The sequence below is a fragment of the Rhincodon typus genome, chromosome 16 (assembly GCF_021869965.1).
Source record: "Rhincodon typus isolate 14 chromosome 16, sRhiTyp1.1, whole genome shotgun sequence".
NCBI classification, from domain to species: domain Eukaryota; kingdom Metazoa; phylum Chordata; class Chondrichthyes; order Orectolobiformes; family Rhincodontidae; genus Rhincodon; species Rhincodon typus.
The window spans coordinates 15,089,051-15,112,627 of NC_063347.1; the positions used below are offsets into that span (position 1 = coordinate 15,089,051).

General features: G+C 37.3%; 1 protein-coding gene across 2 annotated transcripts in view; it reads right to left on the minus strand.

The window, feature by feature from the left end:
- The window catches only part of LOC125485129 (histone-lysine N-methyltransferase SETD5-like), a 40,470-nt gene that overhangs the window by 11,481 nt on the left and 5,412 nt on the right, over positions 1-23,577 (minus strand). Inside the window, exons 3-5 of one of the 2 annotated variants that reach the window (XM_048606444.1) lie at positions 16,232-16,288; positions 5,505-6,059; positions 1,045-1,370 (exon numbers count right to left, since the gene is read on the minus strand). In XM_048606444.1, the coding sequence (XP_048462401.1) occupies positions 1,045-1,370; positions 5,505-6,059; positions 16,232-16,288 (938 nt within the window). The remainder of the gene's footprint in view (positions 1-1,044; positions 1,371-5,504; positions 6,060-16,231; positions 16,289-23,577) is intronic. The other variant, XM_048606445.1, reaches the window with a different exon arrangement.

Below are 23,577 nucleotides of genomic sequence, written 5' to 3' on the forward strand. Positions count from 1 at the left end.
ACAGGAAGAAAAGAAAACCTTTATACTAAATCTTCACTGAATAGACAATGCTAATCTACTTAACCAAATTAACCTTGTTAGAGGTGGAACTACAATTCACGACTATGAAGTAAGATATTCTACAAACGGAATGACTGAGTAATGAGCATCTGGAAATATATATGATCACTATAGGATAATTAAGCATGCAAGTAACACGTAACCGATGATATTACTCTAACATCTGCAGGCCAGATTGAAAGACGACATCAGGCTAGAATGAAGCATGTGAACAGAGAGGTCTTAGATAAAACGCTGGAGAGCTGCATTGCATAGTCCATAATGTACAGATGTAAAAAAAAGTTACAGTACCTCAGTAGTGGAAGAACATCACTCTAAAAGTCAACAGCCTCTTAAAGCACATGCTTAGACACCCCCGGCCCAGGGATACTGAGGACTAGAACCCAACTATGCTTGTGGCAGTGTTTGGATTGAAAACATTGACTAAAACAATTACATTGCTGGCACTTCTTTACACAGCATATATTTTACATTATATCAAACTTATTTTAGGAGCATAGGAAAAGAGTAGGCCCCTCAAGTCTATTCTGACACTCAATGAAATCATGGTTGATCTGTGATCCAATTCCACATACTTTCTTTGGACTCATATCCCCGAATACTTTTAGTTACCAAAAATCCACCAATCCCAGATTTAAAATTAAAATTAAGTAATTTAGCATCAATTGCAATTCCAAACTTTCAGCACATTGTAGAGATGCTTTCTATTTTAATTCCTGAAATGTCTGGCTTTAATTTAGAGAATGCCCCTGTGTTATATTATTTCTCAACCAAATGAAATAGTTTCCTTCTACATATTCTTTTTGTTCCCTTGATATCTTGAAACTTCAGTCCAACTAACCCTGAATTTTCTAAATGCCAGCTATTACAACTCTAGTTTTTGCATTCTTACCTTGCGTCTTTCAGAGCCCAAATATCACTCTGGGTGATCTACACTGCACTTTCAAGGCAATAACACTGGCATTAGTTAACAAGTGTACTCACCACCTCGTGCTCATGCTGTCACGGTTTTTGTTGCTAGCTGCAGCATTCTTGCTACTACCAGAATCTGTTGGACTGATCTCTTCAATCTGAGGCATTGAGGGGTGCACAGGTGATGAAAAACCACTTGGGGGTGATGATGATCTATGTGATGACCGAGACATAGCATTGGAGTCACCATTGGCTGCTGTTTGTGCACAAGAGCCGTCACTACTTCGTCTTGTTGGTGTGCCCACAGTGCTGGACATCTTGGAAGGGTCTGAGCTTAGGCTGTCTGATTTACTTTCTCTTGCCTCCTGCTGTCGTTTTCGATACTCCAGCAACGACACCTTGAAAAGAAAAACAAAATGAGACCCAAGAATCCCTTCCTCCACTTTGATGGTAAACTGTATAAAATGTCTTCAGGCAGGGGCAATTGGCATGCTTGGACAGCAAAGTACATCTCAACCATTAGTGGAGTAACATCTTAACTCTCTGGGAAATGATACGTTTCTAATACACATCAGTAAAGCATCACAATCATGATTCTAAATCCCAAGTTTTGTCATCGTGGCCAAACCAGAGCACTCATTTTTAATCAGAAGGCTATGCAGTGGTAGTGAGAATTTCAAGCCCTATTCCAGGAATAATCAAAGCTGATATTCAGTACAGTGCCAAGATACTGGAGCATTGTCAGAGATGTCATTCATTGGGTGAACTTTCAAATCAAGGTTCCCAGCTGTTCATGATGCTGCTGCAGATACATTGAAGATTCAATGGCACTATTCAGAGGTATCTTCCCCAACATTCTTCCTTCAGACACTACCATCAGTAACAGATTAGCTGATTATACATCTATTTTCAAGATCTTGCCCCGCTTGCCAGCATAACAGTTTCTGCACTTTAAACAGTGCAAATATGAAATAATTTGACAATTCTATGACAAGGCACAAGACATCATTGTAAGCACAAATCAATTTTCCTTGTGCATACCATAAAAGCCACAGCTCCTTGAAAAGTATGATTTCCTACATCCTGAGCAGAACCAAGTGAAGCATGGATTTAAGTTTCAACTTTTTAACAAGGATGAAATTACAGATTTCAATTTAGACTGTCAAATATTTTCCCTGCAGAAATGGAAAAAGAAAATCAATGGGAGTCATGTCAGACCACACTTGTGCATTAGTCAATATAAAGTCATTAGTAGCACTGGCAATGGCCAGTGGCCAATGGCTACAAGAACATTAAAAAGCCAGGGCAATACAAGATTACTCCATTAATGCTCCTCTCTCTAATATCAAAACCTCCCCCTAAACACATACAACTAAATTTTGAACAACCTCAATACTTACACTTCTTTTACTTTACTTGGAAGAATATAGTAGCTTATCAGATCATTGGTCCTGTTCTTAAAATCGACTTCTTAAATAATTAAAATCACAATGTTCTTGCTTTATCTTGTGCACAGACAGCTATGAAATTGGAAAACTAGGACAAGTGACAGCAAGCATATGTTGACAGTTAATGTCTTTGTTGCCTGTTAAACCAGTTGTCTGGCATATTTTCTATCATTTATCATTTTTCTGTTGTATTAGTTTAAACCTAAAGAAACAATGCTCATTTTGGAGTTACTTAATTGACAAAGAAGCGATGTATAGTGCATCGCAGTTGCATTTTTCTTAGTAATGCAGATAAAAGGAATCAGCTCTGATTTTAAAAAAAATTTATTGAATTTATAAAATATTACCAAAATATGTGGGAAATTTTATGTGTGAGTATTTTCCAGGTGGGTAGTAAGTATTAGATTAAGAATCTCAAAATGAGCATTGTTTCTCTAGGTTTAAACTAATACAACAGAAAAATGATAAATGATAGAAAATATGCTATTTAGTATTTGGATGCAAAAGAAATTCCATTTATGCTGAGTAAGACCAATCTCATTTTTCATTGTTTACAAAATAATGAGTTCATCGATGAATTCTCCTATTCATTATTGATGTAATTATTGTCATATTTATGCTGCGACAATGCAATTGAAGACTTGTACCGTAGGTTTAAATTGAGAGAGGGAAAGGAGATGTGCAAGGCAACTTTGTTTTTTTACACAGAGGATGGTAGGTGCATGGAAAGCGATGCTGGAGAAATCATAGAAGCGGATATGATAATAATGTTTAAGAGACATTTAAACAGACACATGAACCGGCAGTGAACAAAGGGATATGGGCCATGTGCAGGCAGATAGGATCAGTTTAGAACAGCATCATAGATGGCACAGACATAGTGGCCCGAAGGGCCTGTTCTTGTGCTGTATTGATCTAGTTGTACGTTTTACCACAGAATCAGAGAAATTATAGCAAAGGTGGGAACCATTTGCCCCATTGTTCCCACTACAAGCAAGTTCTCCTTGTATCTGCATATAAATTTCTAACATCTCAGTGCTATTTCATTTACTTTGAAATGCATTATAAATATACATATCTATCTTTAAATATTTACTAAATGTTAAAAAAAAGTTGTACGACTCTCTCCACATCCCTTCCTCAGTATTTTGGTGCCATACCACAAAATTCAAATTATCCTTCTTTGCAGTGAATCTCTTTTAAACTTGGAACATATTTTGTTGCCCTTTGTTATATCTTTTCCAGTCTACTTGTATCTCTTGTCTGATGGCCAAGTTGAGCTGGAAATATAAAAACCAAAGAACTGTGGATGCTGGAAATCGGAAACAAAAACAGAAACTGCTGGAAAAACCTAGCAGGTCTGGCAGCATCTGTGGAGAGAAAGCAGAGTTAATGTTTGGTGTCCAGTCACCCTTCTTCAGAACTGATGTTGCTAAACCTGCTAAGTTTTTCCAGCAGTTTCTGTTGTTGTTAGTTGGAAATAGGCCCAGCAGGCAAACTTGTCAGAAGCAAGCAATAAAGACATTTTGAAATAGAATTTGGGTAATTTCCAATGGGTGATTCAAAACACTGTTTGGGTAGGAAGGAGTCCTAAATTTTATGCAGCCTGACAATTTCCTCTCCTCGAAAGAGCCAAAATCAGCACCAACAACATATTTATTTCGTGTGGCCAGGGAAGGGTTCAGTTGGAGAAGCATTCCACATTCCTCTCTCCTGCTTTACAGGGCGCTTTCAGAACAGTCTTTCAGCCACTGGAATGGCAAGTAGTTCCTGTTAGATGAATGGATGACTGTAGGGATTTCATCATATTTTTAAGATCACAGCATTTACCAGCAATAGTTCATTTCTTAACTTAAGTACTCAAATGCTGTAAAATACGAAGAAAATTCTTCATTCTTGGGAAAGTACACAACATTTGTGACAACATTATTAATTACTTTCTATACTTGTAAAAGTAGTAATTCTTATTTCAGAATAACCCATTGAGCTATTAATGATTTATTGTTTATTCTTACATCACATAGCACACCCTGTCCTTCTACCACCACTGAACATATTTAACCAATTTATTGGAATTTATGTATGGTTGTGGTTACTGCCGAGACAGACCACAACAGGAAGACACAATAAAACCAGACTCACTGATCACCCTACCATACATCAAGGACATTTCAGAGATGACCACAAGACAATTCAGACTCGTAGGTATCAGAGTAGCCCACAAACCGACAATCACCCTACGACAGCTACTGATAAACGTCAAGGATCCCAAACCCAAAACCAGCAAAACCAGTGTAATATACAAAATACCATGCAAGGACTGTGAGAAACACTAAATAGGCTACACTGGAAGAAAACTGACAATACGGAACACCAACTAGCCACCAAGATACACGACCAGTTCTCACTTGCCTTGCTATACAAGGACAACGAGGGACACGAATTCGACTGGGACAACACATCAATAATCGCACAAGCCAAACAGAGACACACCAGGGACTTCTTAGAGGCCTGGTATTCCGACTGGAACTCCATCAACAAACACATTGAATTAGACCCTGTGTACAAACCACAGGAGAAACAAAACTGGAAATAAATACCAACCACCCCAGCAAACTGAGGCATATAAATAACAAGTGGGACAGAATACTGATGCTTCACAGGAGGCGCGCTGACCATGTTACCTAGCAGGGTGATGCAACGTTTGCGTCCAAACCCACCAGCTCGGCGAGCATGACTACAACCTCATCCACAACCCAAGCTACAAATCTTCTCGAAAACTTCAATTTACTTGTTTTTCTCAGTACCTCAAAACTTTGAAACTCTTTTGTTCAGTCAGTCTCCTTCTCACAATCTTTGGGCCTCCAAAAAAGATCTCTTACCTAAACGCAATAACTATTTTTCAAATTATTTAGTCTGCACTTTTTAACCCTTGGACACATGAGAGTCTCTCAAATCCAGTGTTGAAATGGCTACTATAATGAGTTCAAAAATACCGTCCCCAAAACAATTCTCAGATGTGAGCTGCAATCCCATGGTATTTTAGCAGAATAATCAACAGATACAATGATTTGGGATACTTGCCTTCTTCTTCTGTGGTGGATTTTGCTGCATCTGTGTGTTTCCCTCAAAATACAGAGGCTGCCGGTCTGCTTGAGGGGACATGGCTCCTTGCAATGTCTCAGATAAAAGTCCTTGGTTTTGCCTGTTAAAGCAAGAATCCCCGGATGGACTCATATACACAGTTTCTCCAAACCCTCGCTCAGACTGTGAAGACTTCCTGTCATTGATGTAATTGGCTCTGTTCTCCAGTCCTCTGTATGGTCCCTCTAGCCTGTGTGTTGGAGTGAGGTCTCGGAGATTGGAGTTCAAAGGTGAACAGGCATATATTAAATTAAACTCTGTCCTGAATGCTTGTTCTGAGTTTTTCAGGGCTGAGGGACCATCACTATTCCTTCCTGTTGACCCAGTTTCAGTTTCACTGGGAAATGTTAATCCAGAAGGAGGAGGATGAGCAGCACAGTCTGTCAACGGCCCATCGGTGACCGCTGTAACCCGGAGTGTGGTGTCCGGGTCGGGATGAAGGGAGAGATCTGAGAAGCCAGTCCTGGACTGGTCATTATCCGCTCTCAGAGGCGGCTGAAATGACAGAAGCAGAAATTTGTTAGTGACAGCTACAACATTTGAGCCTGATGAGGGGTTTGAAGAGGAACTTTTGTTTCACACGAGGCAGTTGACTGAACTCTGCTTCTGTTTAAACATCAGCACAATAGTTATACTATATTTCTGATCAGTGGATCAGAAAGAAACACATTAAGTCAATTCTAAATTTTCATCCTGCATACATAATCCCCCTACAATTGCGAACATATTTTCATTTGGAACATCTCTCTGCAGATAAATTCACAATGCAGAGATGACTGCCCATCACCCAGAAGGTTCTAGGTAATTTAAATTTTGAATTTGAATAGAGGGTACATGTAGTTCAGAAGCATTCAACCAAATTCCTCAGAGTATCTTTAATCAATATCTATATTAAACTTCTATAAGGAAAAGTTCTGTCAGAGTATATTGTTTGAAATATAGTTTCAGCTTCTTCTAGAGCTGGTACTTTCACCTCCCACTAATCTCCTCTCCATGTGGATCTCATAAAAAGTACTTATTGAATAAATTATTCTTCTGTTGACATCTATTTAATACTTGCACAAATGTACATACACGTGATGCTAAAGTGAACAGAATATTCACTTCTCCTGAAGAAGTTTCTTCTACTGGAATTGAACAAATATTCAGTTCAGTTGGCACATGGAATAAAGTCAAATCAGCAAGTGGAAGACTGGGTGTTGTAGTCACAAACTAAACTTCTTAGGTCTCCACAATTTTAGTCTTGAAAACTAATTGGAGCTGGAGGGAAGATTTTTTTTTTTAAAACTTCCTAAATTTAAAATCAAAGCAAAAAGATAAAACAGAATTGTTGACATCTCTGGTGCACCAGCATTGTAGCCAGTCAGACCCTTAACCTACAATAAGGTAAAGTAATAGGAATGTTGCAGTACTTTTTTCAGATAAACAATATATGGCACTAACCCAAAGGAGTAAACCTGACAACGACAGATTAAATGCGGCCCTAACCCTAACCTGAAAGTGCATCCAATTATAGTCTACCAAAATGAAAAACTTCCATAAAAGGAAATCAAGGCAGGTTGGGAGATGTTATAAAGTTTCAATCTGGCAGTGAGGGAACAATAGCCAAGTGATTCAATAGGGTATTGTGCATTAGTGAGCAAACAATAAATTATGTTCCTAGTGGTGGAGTATGGAATCTGTAAGATTTTTCATTATACACTTAAGAAATAAAAGAATGGAGTTTAGATAGTGGCCTTTTGATATCTTATTTTCTCATAAAAAGGAAGACCATCTCTTCTGTTTAAAATATTAATGATTTACTGACTGGCTGTGGGAAAATTTGTGAAAGGGCAAACTGGCCTTAAATCCACAAATACAGTAATGAAAATTTGGAAAGCATTTTAAACATAAAAATTATTTTCACTTGCTTCTTTTAATCACACTCAATTATCAAATTTCACTGAAAAAAATCAAGATTTTTAACTAAGGAAACTTCACTTCAATATTTTCCTAAACTGATTAAGCACAGAATAAGAATCCAGAACATTTAAGATTAAAACATACTCAAATTGAAAATTTTATGATATAGATGTTGTGGGTAAGTTGCAGTACTGCCTCTGCATTGTAATAAATTGGAAATCTTCAACTTAAATAGCTGGAGTTTAACAGAAACAGTATTGTAAACAAAATCAGTCAACCGCTCCCATCATCAGGCTCAGATCATTTGTTCTGTCTTCCTCCACCATAAAGTCCAGGAATACTCTGAAAAGCTTTACATACACAACATCTTACCACTGTCATTGCTGCATTGATAAAAAGCATCATTTTTGCTTTGGTTCATTCCTTATTCAGAAAATATGAAATTTGTTGCTTTGCTAGTCACCTTCATTGCGTTAGTATAGTTGCAGTTTTAATGCATGTCCGTTCACAGAATCAGACACAAGGGGTTTCCATGTTCCATTGATAATTAATCTAATAAAATACTCATTATACACTTGCTGCAATGGATCATTTAATATGCAACAGGATGACACATTGGGAACTTTTTGTGTTGGTGTTAAGAACAACAGATAAAGAGAACTTTTCTTATTAATTTATTAATTTTAAAGAAGCTATATTTTTCCCTAATTGTGTTTATTTTGACATACAGGAAAAAAGTCAATGAAATTTTGTTCCTAGTCCCACAATGAAACCATCGAACGCTTTACAAAACATTTAATTACACAGTATAAATATCTGCATCCTCAATCCAATTCTCAACCTGATCTATTACCAATCCCAAGCTTAGGCTTTGAGAATTGCAGGAACCATGTGACAAAGTATAAAAGTGACGATCACTAGTCTGAATGTACAAAGAACACAATCCTGTAACTCAGACTGCGGTTTATTCTTCTCGCAGGAAAATGTCTCTCTGACCACTCTGCACCTTTCATTTTATCATAGCTGTTTGTCATTTTTCTCAGACTGAAGTAACCTGTCTCATCCTACTTAGAGTCATGTTACACAATTTATGTGCTCTACTGAATTACTAAAATAACAAAAAAACCCGCTATTTTAAAATCACTTCTGCATTAAGCTAAACACTAACGGCTACCGTTATGTTTCAAAATATGTTTGAAATACTCAGGGAAATTAACAGCTGATAACAGCAACACTTAGATAGAAAAATATTGAGTGCTGCATTCTACAAGTCAAATTCCTTTTGATTTGACTAGCAGCCACAATCAATCCATTGGAAAAAAAATGGTGTTTTATATTAAAAATAACTACAAACACCTGTGTTTAATATGTATTGAAGTACAGGACTTAAAAGAATAAGAATTTTTTATGCTTCATCTGGATTTAACTTAATTTTCTAATGGAAGCCAGACTTCAGACATATGAAACTTCCAAATAATATAGCCTGCAACTGTCTAGTTAATCTGCGTTGCTAAAGCTAACTCCGTGCAAGGTAATCTGAGGAATTGTTAGCCTCAGGCACAAGGGTGACACCTTTCTATTTGGTCTTCTGATCTCAAGCCAAATGTCAAGTTTGCTGAAAATATCAGCATTTATATACCACTTACTCAGAAGCTTGAAACCAAAGGGAAGGAGGTGACCAGTTAACAGGATACCCACGACTGGTTTTCCTGTCACCAGTTCAGAAGACGTGGGAAAAAGTAATTTATTTTAAAATATTATAGAAATAGACGGACAGCAGAGTAAAAGGCTGAAGAAAAACCTGAACCAAGTTTTTTTTTTAAATTGAAAAACTTGAATCCAAATATGCAGTGCCACTGAGGACCTTCAGAAAAATAATACTATAAAACAGAAATACATATGTGACAATGGGATTTTATGGTGGAGTTGAGACGTCAAGAATGTCCAGGGTCAAAACAACTGAGGAAAATACCATGAGAACAGAATGCTTTTTTGGTCAAACAAGAAATTTGCTGGAACACTGCTGTTCATTCAGCATCTAAAGGTTGAAATGGCATAATTATCAGTGGACAATTTATCACTTTCAGACTGGAATACCAGATTCAGGGAAGTGCTGCTTTACTGGTCAATCATTACTACTCTCCTTAATTTACATTTTTGGCCAGTGCTGAACAGAGGCAGGCTTTGTGAATGCGACAGAAGCTACAAACAGCCAAGAAAAACTGGGGCAGTTATCAATAAAACAAATGAAATTAGGCCATTTATAAACATAAAGGCACCTTAAAAAATAAAATGTATGAGCTTTATGTGGCCACCGTCCTATAGAACCTGTTTCAGGTCCTGAAAATGGCTGTCAGTCAAACTGTTGATCCAACTTTAACCCTGTCATCAAATAAAAAAAAACACATGATCTAGTTCTTCTGACTTGCAGAAATATACCTACTAGCAGTTCAAAATAATCCAGTTGCAGAAGTCCTTTTTTTTAAAATTACTCATTGCTGTTGTTCATCTCCAACAAACCCCTTGTGTCTCATCTGTGGAAATTAATGGTCTGCAATAAGCACTGCATCCTTAGGGTGACTTGTTAACATTTTAAACGTTAGCCAGGCATTGGATCGGCCGCTCAATCAAAATGGTTACAATCTCTCACATTCAGAAAAAGATCAATTAATATAGATGACAGTTGAAAATTAGAACTCAATTCTTCACTAAGCAACATGTTAATCAACTAACCCGTCTAAACAGCAAAGAATCTGTCTGTGCATCAAAGATTAAGTACCAGATTTATTATCACACAAATGACTAGTAGATTTTTAACTTGAACAGCCAATTGTAAAAATGTTGTTTAAAAATTGCAAAATATAACTCTGTATGGACTACTGTAATTAGTTTTTGGCATTGAAGCTAAAGTAAGGATATAACATAAAAATGCAATTTAGTAAGGTTGCTAATGAAACCTTAAAACATTTCTGAATGGAGGGCAATTCTGGTGCTGATTTGATCAGTTTTAATTTATATTTTTAATAGTATAACTATGTGAACGATTTCCGGTTTCAACTAGTATTAACAAGGTAACATCACTGTCTTTAATGCTTATAGAACTGGAGTACTACAAATAGTATGGACAAAGAGCACTGTGCAAAGAATATCAAGCAGAAGGTTTGGTCTCTGAGGACTCTATGATTAGTTGTCTGCCGACTTAAGTCGGTTCACATTAATATTCAAACTCATTTTACTAAAATTAATTTTCTGTTCTCTTTGCTTTGATAATTTGTAAAATTTCATTTGCTAACCAGAGTGAATTCACTTCATTATTTTTAGGACCCCTTTGCCTTGACTAGCTTAAAGCCATTTACAAGGAGGTTGTTCTGGGTGACCCTCAATACTTCATGTCTCTCATGTCATTTTTATTACTATATATAGGATAACACCAACGAATATCAAGTGAGGTATGTGCTCTGTGCTGCCAGGCAACTACATTGTACAATGGGAATAATTACACCAATACAGCTTTAGCCAAGAAAGTGACCGGAGCAAAAGCAGCTGTGATGAAGGGGCCTGGCTCTACAGAATTAATGCAAGAATCAGTACTGTGGGGTAAATACAGGAATGTTGATTGGGGACAACCTGTACCAATAGATCACTGATTTAAACTAACTTGGATTGCTCAACCAGATTCACTAAAAATATTAGTATTTAAGTTTTTAAGATAATTAGATAGCTCAGATAGTTTAAGAACCATTGCAACCTTCAGTGGTATATGTCACTGCCATTTTGCAAGGCTAAGGGCTAAACTTCCTTTGAGGTCTTCCTAAGGTTTAATCTGGGGAGTCGAGGGAAGCAGTTTCCATGTCATCACTAGAAGATTTAACCAAAAGCTTGCTGATGGACTTAATAATTGGCTGCTTCTTTTCCACATGGCTGCTAGCTAGAAGTCTGGGCTGAAAACAAGAAGCAAACTAACAACAGAAATGAAAAACATGAATTATTTTTGCCCACGCATTAGACACCACACATTCACCTTTTTAAACAGGGTGGAGGAAATTTGACCCCCAGATATTGTGTTTATATCTACTGGCATTTAATCACACCCTGGCACTCATAAGCCAAAGTTCCAGCTGTAAGTGAATAGTTCCACTGTATTGTAGATATTTTGGGAGAACTAGAGGTTAAGGAAGTAAGTCCTGATAAAAACATCTAGAGTGGAGCCCGAAAGTGGACCAAATGTCTAAACATGCTATCTTTCCTGCAAGTCCTTCAACCAAGCTGGTGCCAAAGTAGTGCTTTATATTTCTCTGGATTCAACCAAGGAGGTTCAAGGAAGACCTTGATGTTTGCACAGCCCAGGTAGCCATAAATTTTGACCAGGCCTCTGCCCCGAAGATGACACTCCAGTAATGATGCATTTGCTAAAACACCACAGGAATAGGCAGCTCCTAGTAGTAAGGTCAACCGAAATGGCACAGAAAACTGGTGCTATGGGCTGTCTCCAATTGTGGGAGGGATGACCATGTCCCCATGGGTCAGCTATAGGTATCCCATGATCGGTAAGTAACTGACCCACAATGATCCATTTGCTTCAATGTGTGCTTGGAACTTAAGAGTCTCTGCTCAACAAATGAACGGAATTGATTGTAGCAGGTAAAACAAAAGAGGATGCCAGCTCCTTGATTAGCAAGCTGGAAAGTCAGGACCACGTGCTGGGTACTAAAGTATGGTGTGCAGCTGGTTGACAACACGGGTGTGAAAGCTGTGAACATGACAGGCTGAACATTGATACAGCATTCCTGCAAGAGACCAGGTTCACAGACAGCAGACCACCAAAAGAAAAACATTACACATTCATCTGGCAGGAACAGAATTCACAGGAAACATGTGAGCAAAGGGTAGGCTTTGCTGTTAATCTACTTTCTATCATCAAGCCACTCCAACCCTCTTTAAAAAAAAAGGGTCTAGAATAGCTTCTTTCCAACCATCTCGCAATTCAAATGGGGCCAATTAACCTCAATAGAGTTCAGTTCTATGAGGAGATTCACATCATTATGTGCAGAATCCCTGAATTCAGGGCATCTTTACCTACTGGGAATTGTAATACAAGTGTGGATATGGACAACGAGACATAGCATTCCCGCCCTGAAATCGTGGCTTGAGAAAGATAAATGACAACAGACAGAAACTAGTTAAACTACTTCATTGCGACCAAGAGTTTTGTGTAGCTAACATCTTCTTTCAGGAAAAATTATTCCACAAAGTATCCTGAAGACACCCAAGACCAGGGCATTAGTATTAGGCGAATCTGATCATCAGTAGGTGCGACTCTCTGAACAAGATCCTCAACACACACTGCTTCCACCACAGATCATTAGCTATGATCCATGTGTCTCTCTGATGTACATTAGAGTGAGGATGCAACCCTTGGAGGCTTTTTCAGAGGTGAAACACTGCCCTCGTATCAATGACAGCTATACTGTCTACTCAGATTAAAAACCAACGATTCCACAAGATAATTGAATAGACACTCAGCACTCCCACAAAAGGTCCAAAAATGAAATGGACCCTTCTTTTGGAGGCCGTCTACAAGACTGTTCTGCTAACATATACGAAGCAAGAGGAGAAAAATATTGATTGGTTTGAGGCGAACAGCACCATGATGGAACTGGATATCAAACTATCTGCTCTTGTTAATTACAAATGAGCTATGAGAGAGGAATCTCTGAATACGTTAAGCGCCACTTGAATGAGGGAAAGTCTAAAAGATTGTTATTTGATGCATCAATGACCACTGGTTACAATACTGTCAGAACATCCAAATGTCCTTCAACACAAGGGATGGCAGGGACATGTATGAAGACATTAAAAAGACAAGATTCCATCATCAAAGAAAGTGGCTCCATTGAAAACAAAGGTATGGGAGATTACTGACTACAATAAACAGCTGAAGAGATGACGGAACATGACCTTGAGTTGGACTCCAGAGAGGACACTCTAGAGACTATAGAAAGCTTGCCTATCGTGGCAGAGGTGGATATTTAACATAAGAGCAACTTAGCAAAGCAAATGACTCACATCCCATGGGTAAAACTCCAGGTGCAGATGCTATACCACTTAAATCAAGTAGGAGAAACTGGCAGAGGTAGTGGGAACTGCAGATGCTGGAGAATCTGAGATAACAAGGTGTGGAGCTGGATGAACACAGCAGGCCAAGCAGCATCAGAGGTGCAGGAAGGCTGACGTCGGGTCTAGGCCTGAAACGTCAGCCTTCCTCCTGCTCTGATGCTGCTTGGCCTGCTGTGTTCATCCAGCTCCACACCTTGTTATCTCAGGAGAAACTGACAGTTCTGCAAGGCATTCCTACCAACATTTTGTAAGCAGAGGTCATCTATTAAAGTTACTCAAGAAAATTAGCTGCCAGCCAAAGCCACTCAAATGTGATCTCCTCTTTCCACGATAACGTGATTGTTCAGGTCAATTAAGAACAAGGCCACATCAGACTCCTTCAAGATCCAGAGTGGGGTCAAAAAGGTTGAGTATTGGCCCTGACACTCTGGCACAATCTTCTCTTTGCTGTTGTCCTATGCCTTCAGGTAATCTAGAGAGGCTGTTTACAAAGAGGCCAGAACTGATGGAAAGCTATTCAGCCTCACTCACCAGAGATTCAAGTCAAAAAAGTGTGACAATTAGAGTTGCTCTATAAAAACCAAAAGAACTGCGGATGCTGTAAATCAGGAACAAAAACAAAGTTGCTGGAAAAGCTCAGCAGGTCTGGCAGCATCTGTGAAGGAGAAAACAGAGTTAACGTTTCGGGTCCGGTGACCCTTCCTCAGAACTCAAAGAGTTGCTCTATGTTGATAATGCTGCACTAACATTCCATTCCAACAAACAAATGTCTTGGTCCAGGATGTTGCCATACCATCACCTACTAATACTGATGTGACATTCTAGGTTCTTGACAACTTCTTCAATCACCAGCAATCTGTCATCTGCTATTAAAATCAACACACACAACACAAAATATGAAGCTGCTATGTTCACGCTGAGTGTGGAGAATGTGGAACAATAGCAAACTGCCTGAGAACTCCAAACTGTGACCCTCATAAGCATATGTCCTCATCACATTCCTTTGCAGTCATGAGATCTGGACAAATTTATAAGGCAGGAGGAAAGGCTGGACAGTTTCCAACTTCACTGTCTTAAGATATATCCTTAACATCTCTTTGCAGGATAAGATTACCAACTAGAGCATAGTAATCGCATTAAGTACACTCATTGCTAAGTCAACGATGTCAGTGCTGGCTCAGCAATGCTCATCAGATGAATGAAGGTTATTATGCCCAAAGACCTTCTGAACTGTGAACTGGCCACTTGGCCATGACCACTTGAGTGTTCATACTACTGCTACAAAGATTATAAGCAAGATTTGAGGTTGGTGAATACTGATACTGACAACTATGAAGCAGTCACCATCAGCCTTTAACTGAGGCTGACAGAACAGATGGGCATTGAAAAATATGAGAAATGTAAAGCATATCCAACTGAAAGGGCACAGAAAACAGAGAAACAGAGTCCAGTCCACTTTCTTCCTCTGCAGCAATTGTGACATACTAGAGAAGGGCGCTTGAGCCACACCAGGTGACATTTATCATAAGTGAGCACCATTGTGCAAATCATTGTTGTATGATACAGAGTGCTGCCACTTTCTACAAGAAGCAGCCAAAAATTCCATGACCAGTCATCACAAATACCTTGACTTATGCAACTCATAGATGCTTAATTTCAGGTGTGGGCATGAAAAATATTATTTCTAATTAAACTTGGCAAATTCTTTCTTCCTCAATGCATCATTAAAGTCACAATTAAGTACAGTGAAAAGCAGGAGATTTTAAATGATTCAATATTCAGATGACTATATAGAAGTATGCCATGTGAAAATCACTGTGACAAGAGTAAAGTACTTATCAGAGAGATATGTTGGTTGTGAGGTTGAACCAAGCTCCTGGAATTTGTTTTTTGTCAAGTTTGGATGAGGTAGAAGCAACTATTTGCAATGTAATATGTTTCAGAACTGTTACAGCCATTTAGCCTATGTTAACTGTTATTTCAAGGAACTCAATTCCAGTATGCTTTTATTTTCATTGCAATGGATGAGTATTTGACAAAATTCCTTCCCAAATTTTCTTTCAATATGACAAATCATGTACTGGGCATTAAAGAAGAGATGAATCTTTACTGAAAAATTTCAAAAAGGCAGTTATGCAAATCTGCTCAATATACAAAAAAGGACTATTATGTTCAAATGTATCAGAAGAAATTCTAAAAGGAATCTTGTAACAACTTCAATGTGTTGACTAATCCTTAGCAGAGTGCAGTTTCTAGCCAAATTGAACAAAATTTTGCCGACTATTTTTTTAAAAATCATCAAATTTCTTAAAGTTGAGATTAAAGTTTAGTTTTGTTTGTGTGTTATTTAAAGTTGTTTTTTTAATTAGATACACAGACAGATTTACGATCTCAATCCTTGTCTCATTCTCTCTCACTCTCTTCCTCCGCACCCCAAATCAATCCCCAAAAGGTGATTCTTGCCTACTTTGGCAAGATTAACCACTTGCATCACATGCACACAAACTCAACTAAATATATCATAATCAGAATCATGCATTAACAGGACTGCGTAGGAAACACAGAGAGAGAGAGAGAGAGAGAGAGATATGATGCTACAAGGGCTTATTTCAGCCTTTCTAATCTAAGTGAGATACTAGGATAACTACCTCTGGTGAAAACGGCTCAGGCCTATGCACTGGGGAACTCTCAGGAGAGGAAATGTTCTAAGAGAAGGGAAAAGCATGTTATTAGAATTCTACTCACAAGTTGGGTAAGCAAAAGCAAGAGAAAGCCACAGTCTTTTATTGCAAAACTGATTTAGTTACAAACAAACTCTCAAAGGGGAAAAAAAAATTGTATTTTACACAAACCCAAATGACTGGATAATCTTAAATGCACAAATAATTATACCGGTGACAGCACAGTTTGGCACTGTGCAATTCACAGCTAAGTTCAATAAAGGCCTGGTTCTAGAAGCAATATATCCATTTTGAGAAGAAATTTTTATATTGGTTAGAAGTGATTTGAAAACTGAAGTTTAAATACTATTATTCCTTATAACATTAAAAAAAACATACCCCCATCCCTTTCTCAAAACCATATATGATCAGTTCAACCTTCCCTCCTGGTGAGGGAATAACTACATAAAACAGCTCAATTCTAAAAGATTGCAAAAGTTGATTTGGGATGGGTGCTCAGGCTTAAAGTGCTTGACTCCACATCTTCATGTCTCACTATAGTTAGAGGACATACAGATGCTGATCCACTTATTGTAGGATATGATTTGATAGCAGCAACTTGCTACAGTGGAGCAACTAAAAAAGGTAGCAAGAGTTGGCATAAAGGGTATGGAACACAAACACATTGGACCTTAAATTTAAGCTCAGTGCAAAATGAAGAAAAACCATAAAAACAACCATTCAAGAAAGTAAGGGCAACTGATTAAAATAACATCATCCAATCTTCATGCAATTATGCAGTAGAAAACTAAACTGTCACTGCAAATCAAGTTCAATACTCCCACCTCTGTCATATGCAGCAGCTTAATGAGGAAGATGCTGTTTTATTTTAATTATTTCACTATTAGTGCTTAAATTAAAACCCTTTTCTCCATGTTTGTTTGTAAACCAAAGCACAACCAAGAATAAAATAATAACCTGTGGCTTATGGTTAGGCTTTATTAAAATAAAATGACAATGCAAAACTAAATTGGAGTGTTTCTTGGTCTATAAAGAAGCATTAGAAGATTAAAATTGCAATGTGTCAATGTGCAGACCCCTGAGAGTCTGTTGAGGCAAGCAGGTCAGAAGCTAGATGTGCACAATGGCCAGATTCAAGCCATATGTTCACAGGCTCAGTAATACACTGGTAAAGACAGTGTCAAGAATTTCTCTCAGGTTCAGGCTTCACAATAATGCTCTTCAACTTGTAAGAGTTGTTTGAGGCAATTTTAAACGTATTCTCTGAAATATGACTTGTTAACTTATCAAAAACATCATCCTTTCGCAGCTATTAGTGATAAGTACTGGCTGGCCCACTTTGCAGTGCAGTAACTCACTTAGAAAATAAGCTGTTAAACATTGTTCAGGGTCATGAGTATACTTTTTTTTAAGCACAAAACGAATTCAAATTCAAACTTGTGGTTTTTAAAGAACAAATATAAAAGAATTCAAAGAGGCAATATTGTAAAGACAAAGGCTGGAAATTTTGATATTCAGATAGATCCTTCAAGAATACAAATAATCTCTTTATGGTGGCACAGTTCAGAGAAACATTTGATCCTTTGACATTCCTCCTCAGTAAATTGTTACGATTTCAGAGAATGAGATGTTCATGTTTTTCTCAAGATGAATTCTACCAGCATTTTAGGATCTATACTGCCCACTTTGAGTTATGCAAAATGAATGTTATCTTGCATAATCTAGGTGCTAACATATTTCTTCATCATTCTCATACTCAAACTGCAGAATAAAGGTGACAATGTGACAACTTGAAGTAAATACTATACATAGAAACAGAATAGTAACTAATGCAGTAAGAAAAAAAAAGAGAAAAACGTCCCAAAACTAATTTTTTGACCTCAGAACATAAACCAAAAGGAATATTTTGAAGGCCATTTTGATTTATAAAATTTATAACTCTCTGTTAACATAAATCGATTCAGATCATAAACTTATACCATGCAAGAATATCAAATTAAGCTTGTAAAATATTTTGGGTGGCCTATATAAGAACCTAAGAGAACACACTTCATGGAATAGTTCTCAAAATCTAAATATCAGCAAAGGTGTACATCTTGTAAATAGAAGTGATGGAGTTCACCTGTCACAAAAAGTTTAAATCAAAATTCTCTGAAAAAGATATTAGTTACACATCAGATACAAAGCCAAATTCAGGAGTTTGAAAACAAAGATTTTGACTGACTTTTTTTCAAAAAGCAAAGCTGAAAATATGAACTGAGTTCTTCCTCTGCAATGCACTGGAATCTCTCAGAAGAAAATACACATTTGCACATTATATACAGTGCCTGTTATACATTGAATTCTATAGCCTATTTAAATTGAAAATTGGAACAAAATAGAGAGACCTCAATAAAGCCTAGTAGCAGCTTGATAGAAATCATGTCAGGTGGCTCATGCTAGAAAGTAATCTAATCTAATGTAATCCATCTGGAAACAAAAAGCCATTAGTGCAGGAATGAACAAATTAGCTGTGCTATTAGAATAAGGAAAAACATCCGAAAGGAGAAGAAGGAAACACGTCTACTCAGTCTTCCTCTCTTCATTTCAGGCTGTTTAAAAAAAAAACTCATAACATTAGTTAATGAAGAAAAGTAGGTCCTTCAGAGTAATACCAGCCAGGCTGCAAATTTTAACCTGCCAAAAATTAGAAATATAGCATCCTATTAGCCATCTTTTTTGAACTCCCAGCTTCTCAAGCATCAATTAGTGCAAATTTGATGCAAAGTTTGTGCATATTTCAAGTGCCTTCTGGAATTGAGACTGTTTGAGCCAATGAAGTTTGGCAAAATAATTTATCTAACCATTTATTCTACATCAGTTTTAAAAAAAAATTTACATTAAATCCAAAGCTTTTGATGCTTTGAATTCTGATGTAAATTTGGTCCAAATCTCTTCCTAAAATGACAGTGACTCACGCATGAATTAAAGTCCAAGTACAAAAAGTAGACTTCCTGCCCCATGGCAGAGCAATCGAGTCAGAAACCTGACTGCTCTCCCTTCTACCCTAACTACAGACACTGAACAGAACTACAATGTCAGCCCCAACTGTGACTGAAATCACAACTTGGAGTCTCTTGGATTGCTGGGCTTAGCATAATACACCAAGTGTTCAGCCAATGTTGCAGCTTTTGGATTTTTTTTTTTTAAGAAATGCATTCTAACTTTCAATAGTTCCATGATTTAATTCAGTCAACAGGTCAGCTACACAGACCTGGGCTAGAGAGGAAAATAAGCCAAGGTCCATTTATGATTGTTATCCAGTGACCATTTCAGGGAATCCTGTGCATTTATAACTTGAGGATAAGGTTAGATTTTGCTCTCACACCACTAAAGCTCATAGATAAAGAAAAGCCAACTGGCACAAGTGAAAATTTATTTGAGAGGAATCAATTTCTTCAAGAGATCAAAGGAAAAAAACTGGATCATTCCTGGCATCTGCTGTCAGGTTTTTGGCAATGTAATTTATTGCAAGCTGCTGAGAAATATTTGAAAGTTGCAGAGCCTATCTGTAGGAAGATACACTCAGCTCACCATCACTGAGATCAGGAAACAACATCTACTGGCAATTTTCTATCATGCCTTGACCACCAATCGATTTGGTACAATTTGTGTTAAAAAGGGCAACATTTATGATATTGTAAATATTTACAATACTGATCCCGTAATGTCTAGTTAATTTCTGACAGCAGCTTCCACTAACCGTCTATGCAATTCAACACAGCAAACATTGGTAATCCAGAACCCCAGGCTAATGCTCTTCGGTCATGGGTTTGAATTCCAACATGGCAGATGGCGAAACTTGAACTCAATAAAATCTGGAACTGAAAAAGGTTAGTCTAACAGCACTGTGACTGTCATAAAAACCCATCTGGTTTATATCAGGGAAGGAAATGTGCCAGCCTTATCCACTCTGGCTGATGCAAGACTCCAGACCCACAGAAGTTAACTGCCCTCTGAAATGACCTAGATAGCCAATCCATTCAAAGATAACGAGGAATGGACAAAAAATGCCAGTGACTTCCACAACTCATTTAAGAATTTAAAAATTTGTAGAGGCTAAAACTTATCCCTCAGAAAAAAACACCAAGAAACAAGACTCATTAATATGGTCAATCGGTACCTTTTATGCAAAAATTGGTTATCACTTTTCCTTACACAAACGGTGATTACTCTGAAAAGAAAGATTCACCCGATACGTAGCACACTGGACTGAGAGGACGTGAAAGACTTTTTCTCAATAGAATTCCTCTCTTCTTATAAGGATTTGTAGAAATTTATCACTTTCTAAGAGCTGCCGATCAAAGTTTTTCAACTATTGTATATTTGCTTCCTTGAATCCTGGATTATACTCCAAAGAGGCCTTCTCATCCTACTCTTCTAGAACTTGAAATGTCAGCTAGTGAGCAACGGTCAAAAATTTAGGCATGAGATCATAAGAGCTTTAACATTTGATGATTAGGGAGGTGTTAGGTTGCTTATCTCAGGAACCTGGATACTGAAATCATGTATAAGTCTGTGAAATTTTCAAGCAAATTGGGAAGAGCATCAGATACAAACTGTGAAAAAGATCTTCATTAGAATTTAGAATAAGAAAGAAACTTGGCAGTGGAAATCGAAAATGAAACTTTACATCTTTGAAAGTAAAGGACTGCGCATTGGTTAATTGTATATTGGAAATAAATAAATAAACTGGGCAAGGAAGATTTGTAGTAAGACTTGAAAGTACTGTCAAATTTGAAGCTTTCAAAATCTATATATTGTGACAAATTTAAGAAGTTAATACTAAATTGAGTGACATAATCAGAATGCTACATTTCAAGATATCAGAAGTAATACTAGTCTAATTGGGTTTAGAAACGGTTTAGACTGCATTTCTGAGATATTGAAATGTTCAAAGAAATTGGTAAATAGGGCTTTATATTTGTTAAATATTTAATATGAAAAGACAAAATTATGGTGAAGTGTAATTATCATGCTTTGAATTAATACATATTTGCACTTGTCCGACTTTGAAAAAGATCTGCAATATGAACTTACAGTACCGTGAAGACCATGCAGAGCATTAAATCTCAACAGTACTTTCAGTCTAAATGTCTTGACATAAATTCAAGTACATTTGAATAATGATTTAAAAACTTCACTTCTACAAATCATACAATGAACCAAAAACAGCTTGCAATTACTCAAGGAATATGGGAGCATTTCTATAATAATTACACAATTCTCTTTAAAGGTCTTAATTTAGAATAAGCTCACACTAAAATCTGTGTTCTCTGCATAATGTCTTTTTGGAATGCCACTGTATAATGTTGACTGTCAAGACATTTATAGGAAAATACTCTTAAATATTTTATGGAAGAAATATAAGCTGGTTGAAGAAGCTTCAGAAGTTGACCGGGCCACTTGACTCAAGACAGCATGAATGCTAGCAACATGGATTCAATCTTCTATTCCTGAGTACACCACATCCCACATCATGGGCACATTAACAGGGGAAGTATTGAATGGAGTTTCAAGCTTCCTCCCACAGGGAGACATTGAAGTAAATTAATCAAACAGCTAAGTAATCCTTTGCATTTGGACCACCAGGCATGTAGGTAGAAGTCTGGGAGTCAAAGTTGTGTCAAAATGTAAGTTGGTATCTGGGGGAGAAATTCTGAAAGGTTAATTAAAACCAAAGAAATATACTGCAAACCCACATACTAAATCTTTCCCACTAATATTTCTTGTTTCACTCAAAATCCTAAAGCATGAAACAGAATGCTTTGTAGAAGCAAAGAAGTAGAAACATTATGTTGTCATTGTCCTAAATGTGGGATTAATGCTAATGCTGACATCATGCATATTAAGAGTTAAAAATGAAAGTAAGGTTTAGAACATAAGCATCTCCTTTTATTGATATAATGTAAAATGCAAACAACAGAAAATTATGTTCACCTTCAATACTCTGTGTCAGTTAATGAAGTTCCAAACAACAGGTTAAACAACAGGACACAACTTTTGTCTTATGGGGATCAGGAAGTGTATGAAATGAAAACTGCATGAACAAAGCTATTGGACTTGTGATTTTATTGAAATTGCAGCTGCAGAGTTTAAAGAAGGTCTGGAACCTATCCCACAATCCTGACAGCTGAACATTTTGCCTTTCTGAAGATCAAAATGTCACCAGGTTGATTGAAAAAGTTTGGAGGGGATCTAAACCAGCCATCCCCTAAATGTTCAGAGATAGTAAGAACTGCAGATGCTGGAGTCAGAGATAACACAGTGTGGAGCTGGAGGAACACAGCAGGCCAGACAGTATCAGAAGAGCAGGAAAATTGACCTCCCGACCCGAAACATCAACTTTCTTGCTCCTCTGATGCTGCCTGGCCTGCTGTGTTCCTCCAGCTCCACACTGTTATCCCCTAAATGTTATTGTAGGGAACCTATTTCTGCTATTTGTTATTGTCATAAAACCATAAACCCAACTACAAATAGAGAGAAAGTTGAAATGATCCCCACCGTCTTCTTAGGGGGTGCCATTTTGGAATTATGCTTTATACTTTCTTCCACTTAAAAACAATCAATATTGTTAGGACATTCTTCCTCATATTAAAGTTTTATAAAACTGTTCCAATGGGTAGATTCCTACATTTGTATTCACACCATAAGATACAGTGCACATGGTGCAGCAAAATATTTAAATTTTCTCTTCTTTGATTCAATTTCTTTTGGCTATTAGCCACCCGTTTCTGCATCAACAGAATGCAGTGAAATCAACCAATTTGATCCCTATTCTGCCTAGCCCTTTCCTCTCAAATCCTCGCAAACTCAGCAGCACATCAGCTAATACACAAATAAAAGTTTTTGCAAAGTGGAGAAAGGGGTAAGCGAAAAAGTAAATTAAGAAAAACAATTAAAAAGATGGTTTTGCTGTTCATGATCAGACTTTACACATTTTTATCTTTGCAATGCATTTTTCAGTTATTCCAAAACTGATGCGTAATTAAGCCAACAAGGTGTAGAGCTGGATGAACACAGCGGGCCAAGCAGCATCAGAGGAGCAGGAAAGTTGACGTTTCGGGTCTAGACCCTTCTTCAGAAATGAATAAATAATTAAGAAATAAATAATTAAGCCTTGTGGTTCCTGCTGTTAAGAATAAGAAGATGGCTAAAAGACAAAGACAAATTTGTTTTGTACAATATGCACTTGGAAGAGGTAGGGCAATTGCATTGTATATATTAGGTGCACTTCACTCTAGGCTTCAAAACTGCACATTTGTTGACATACT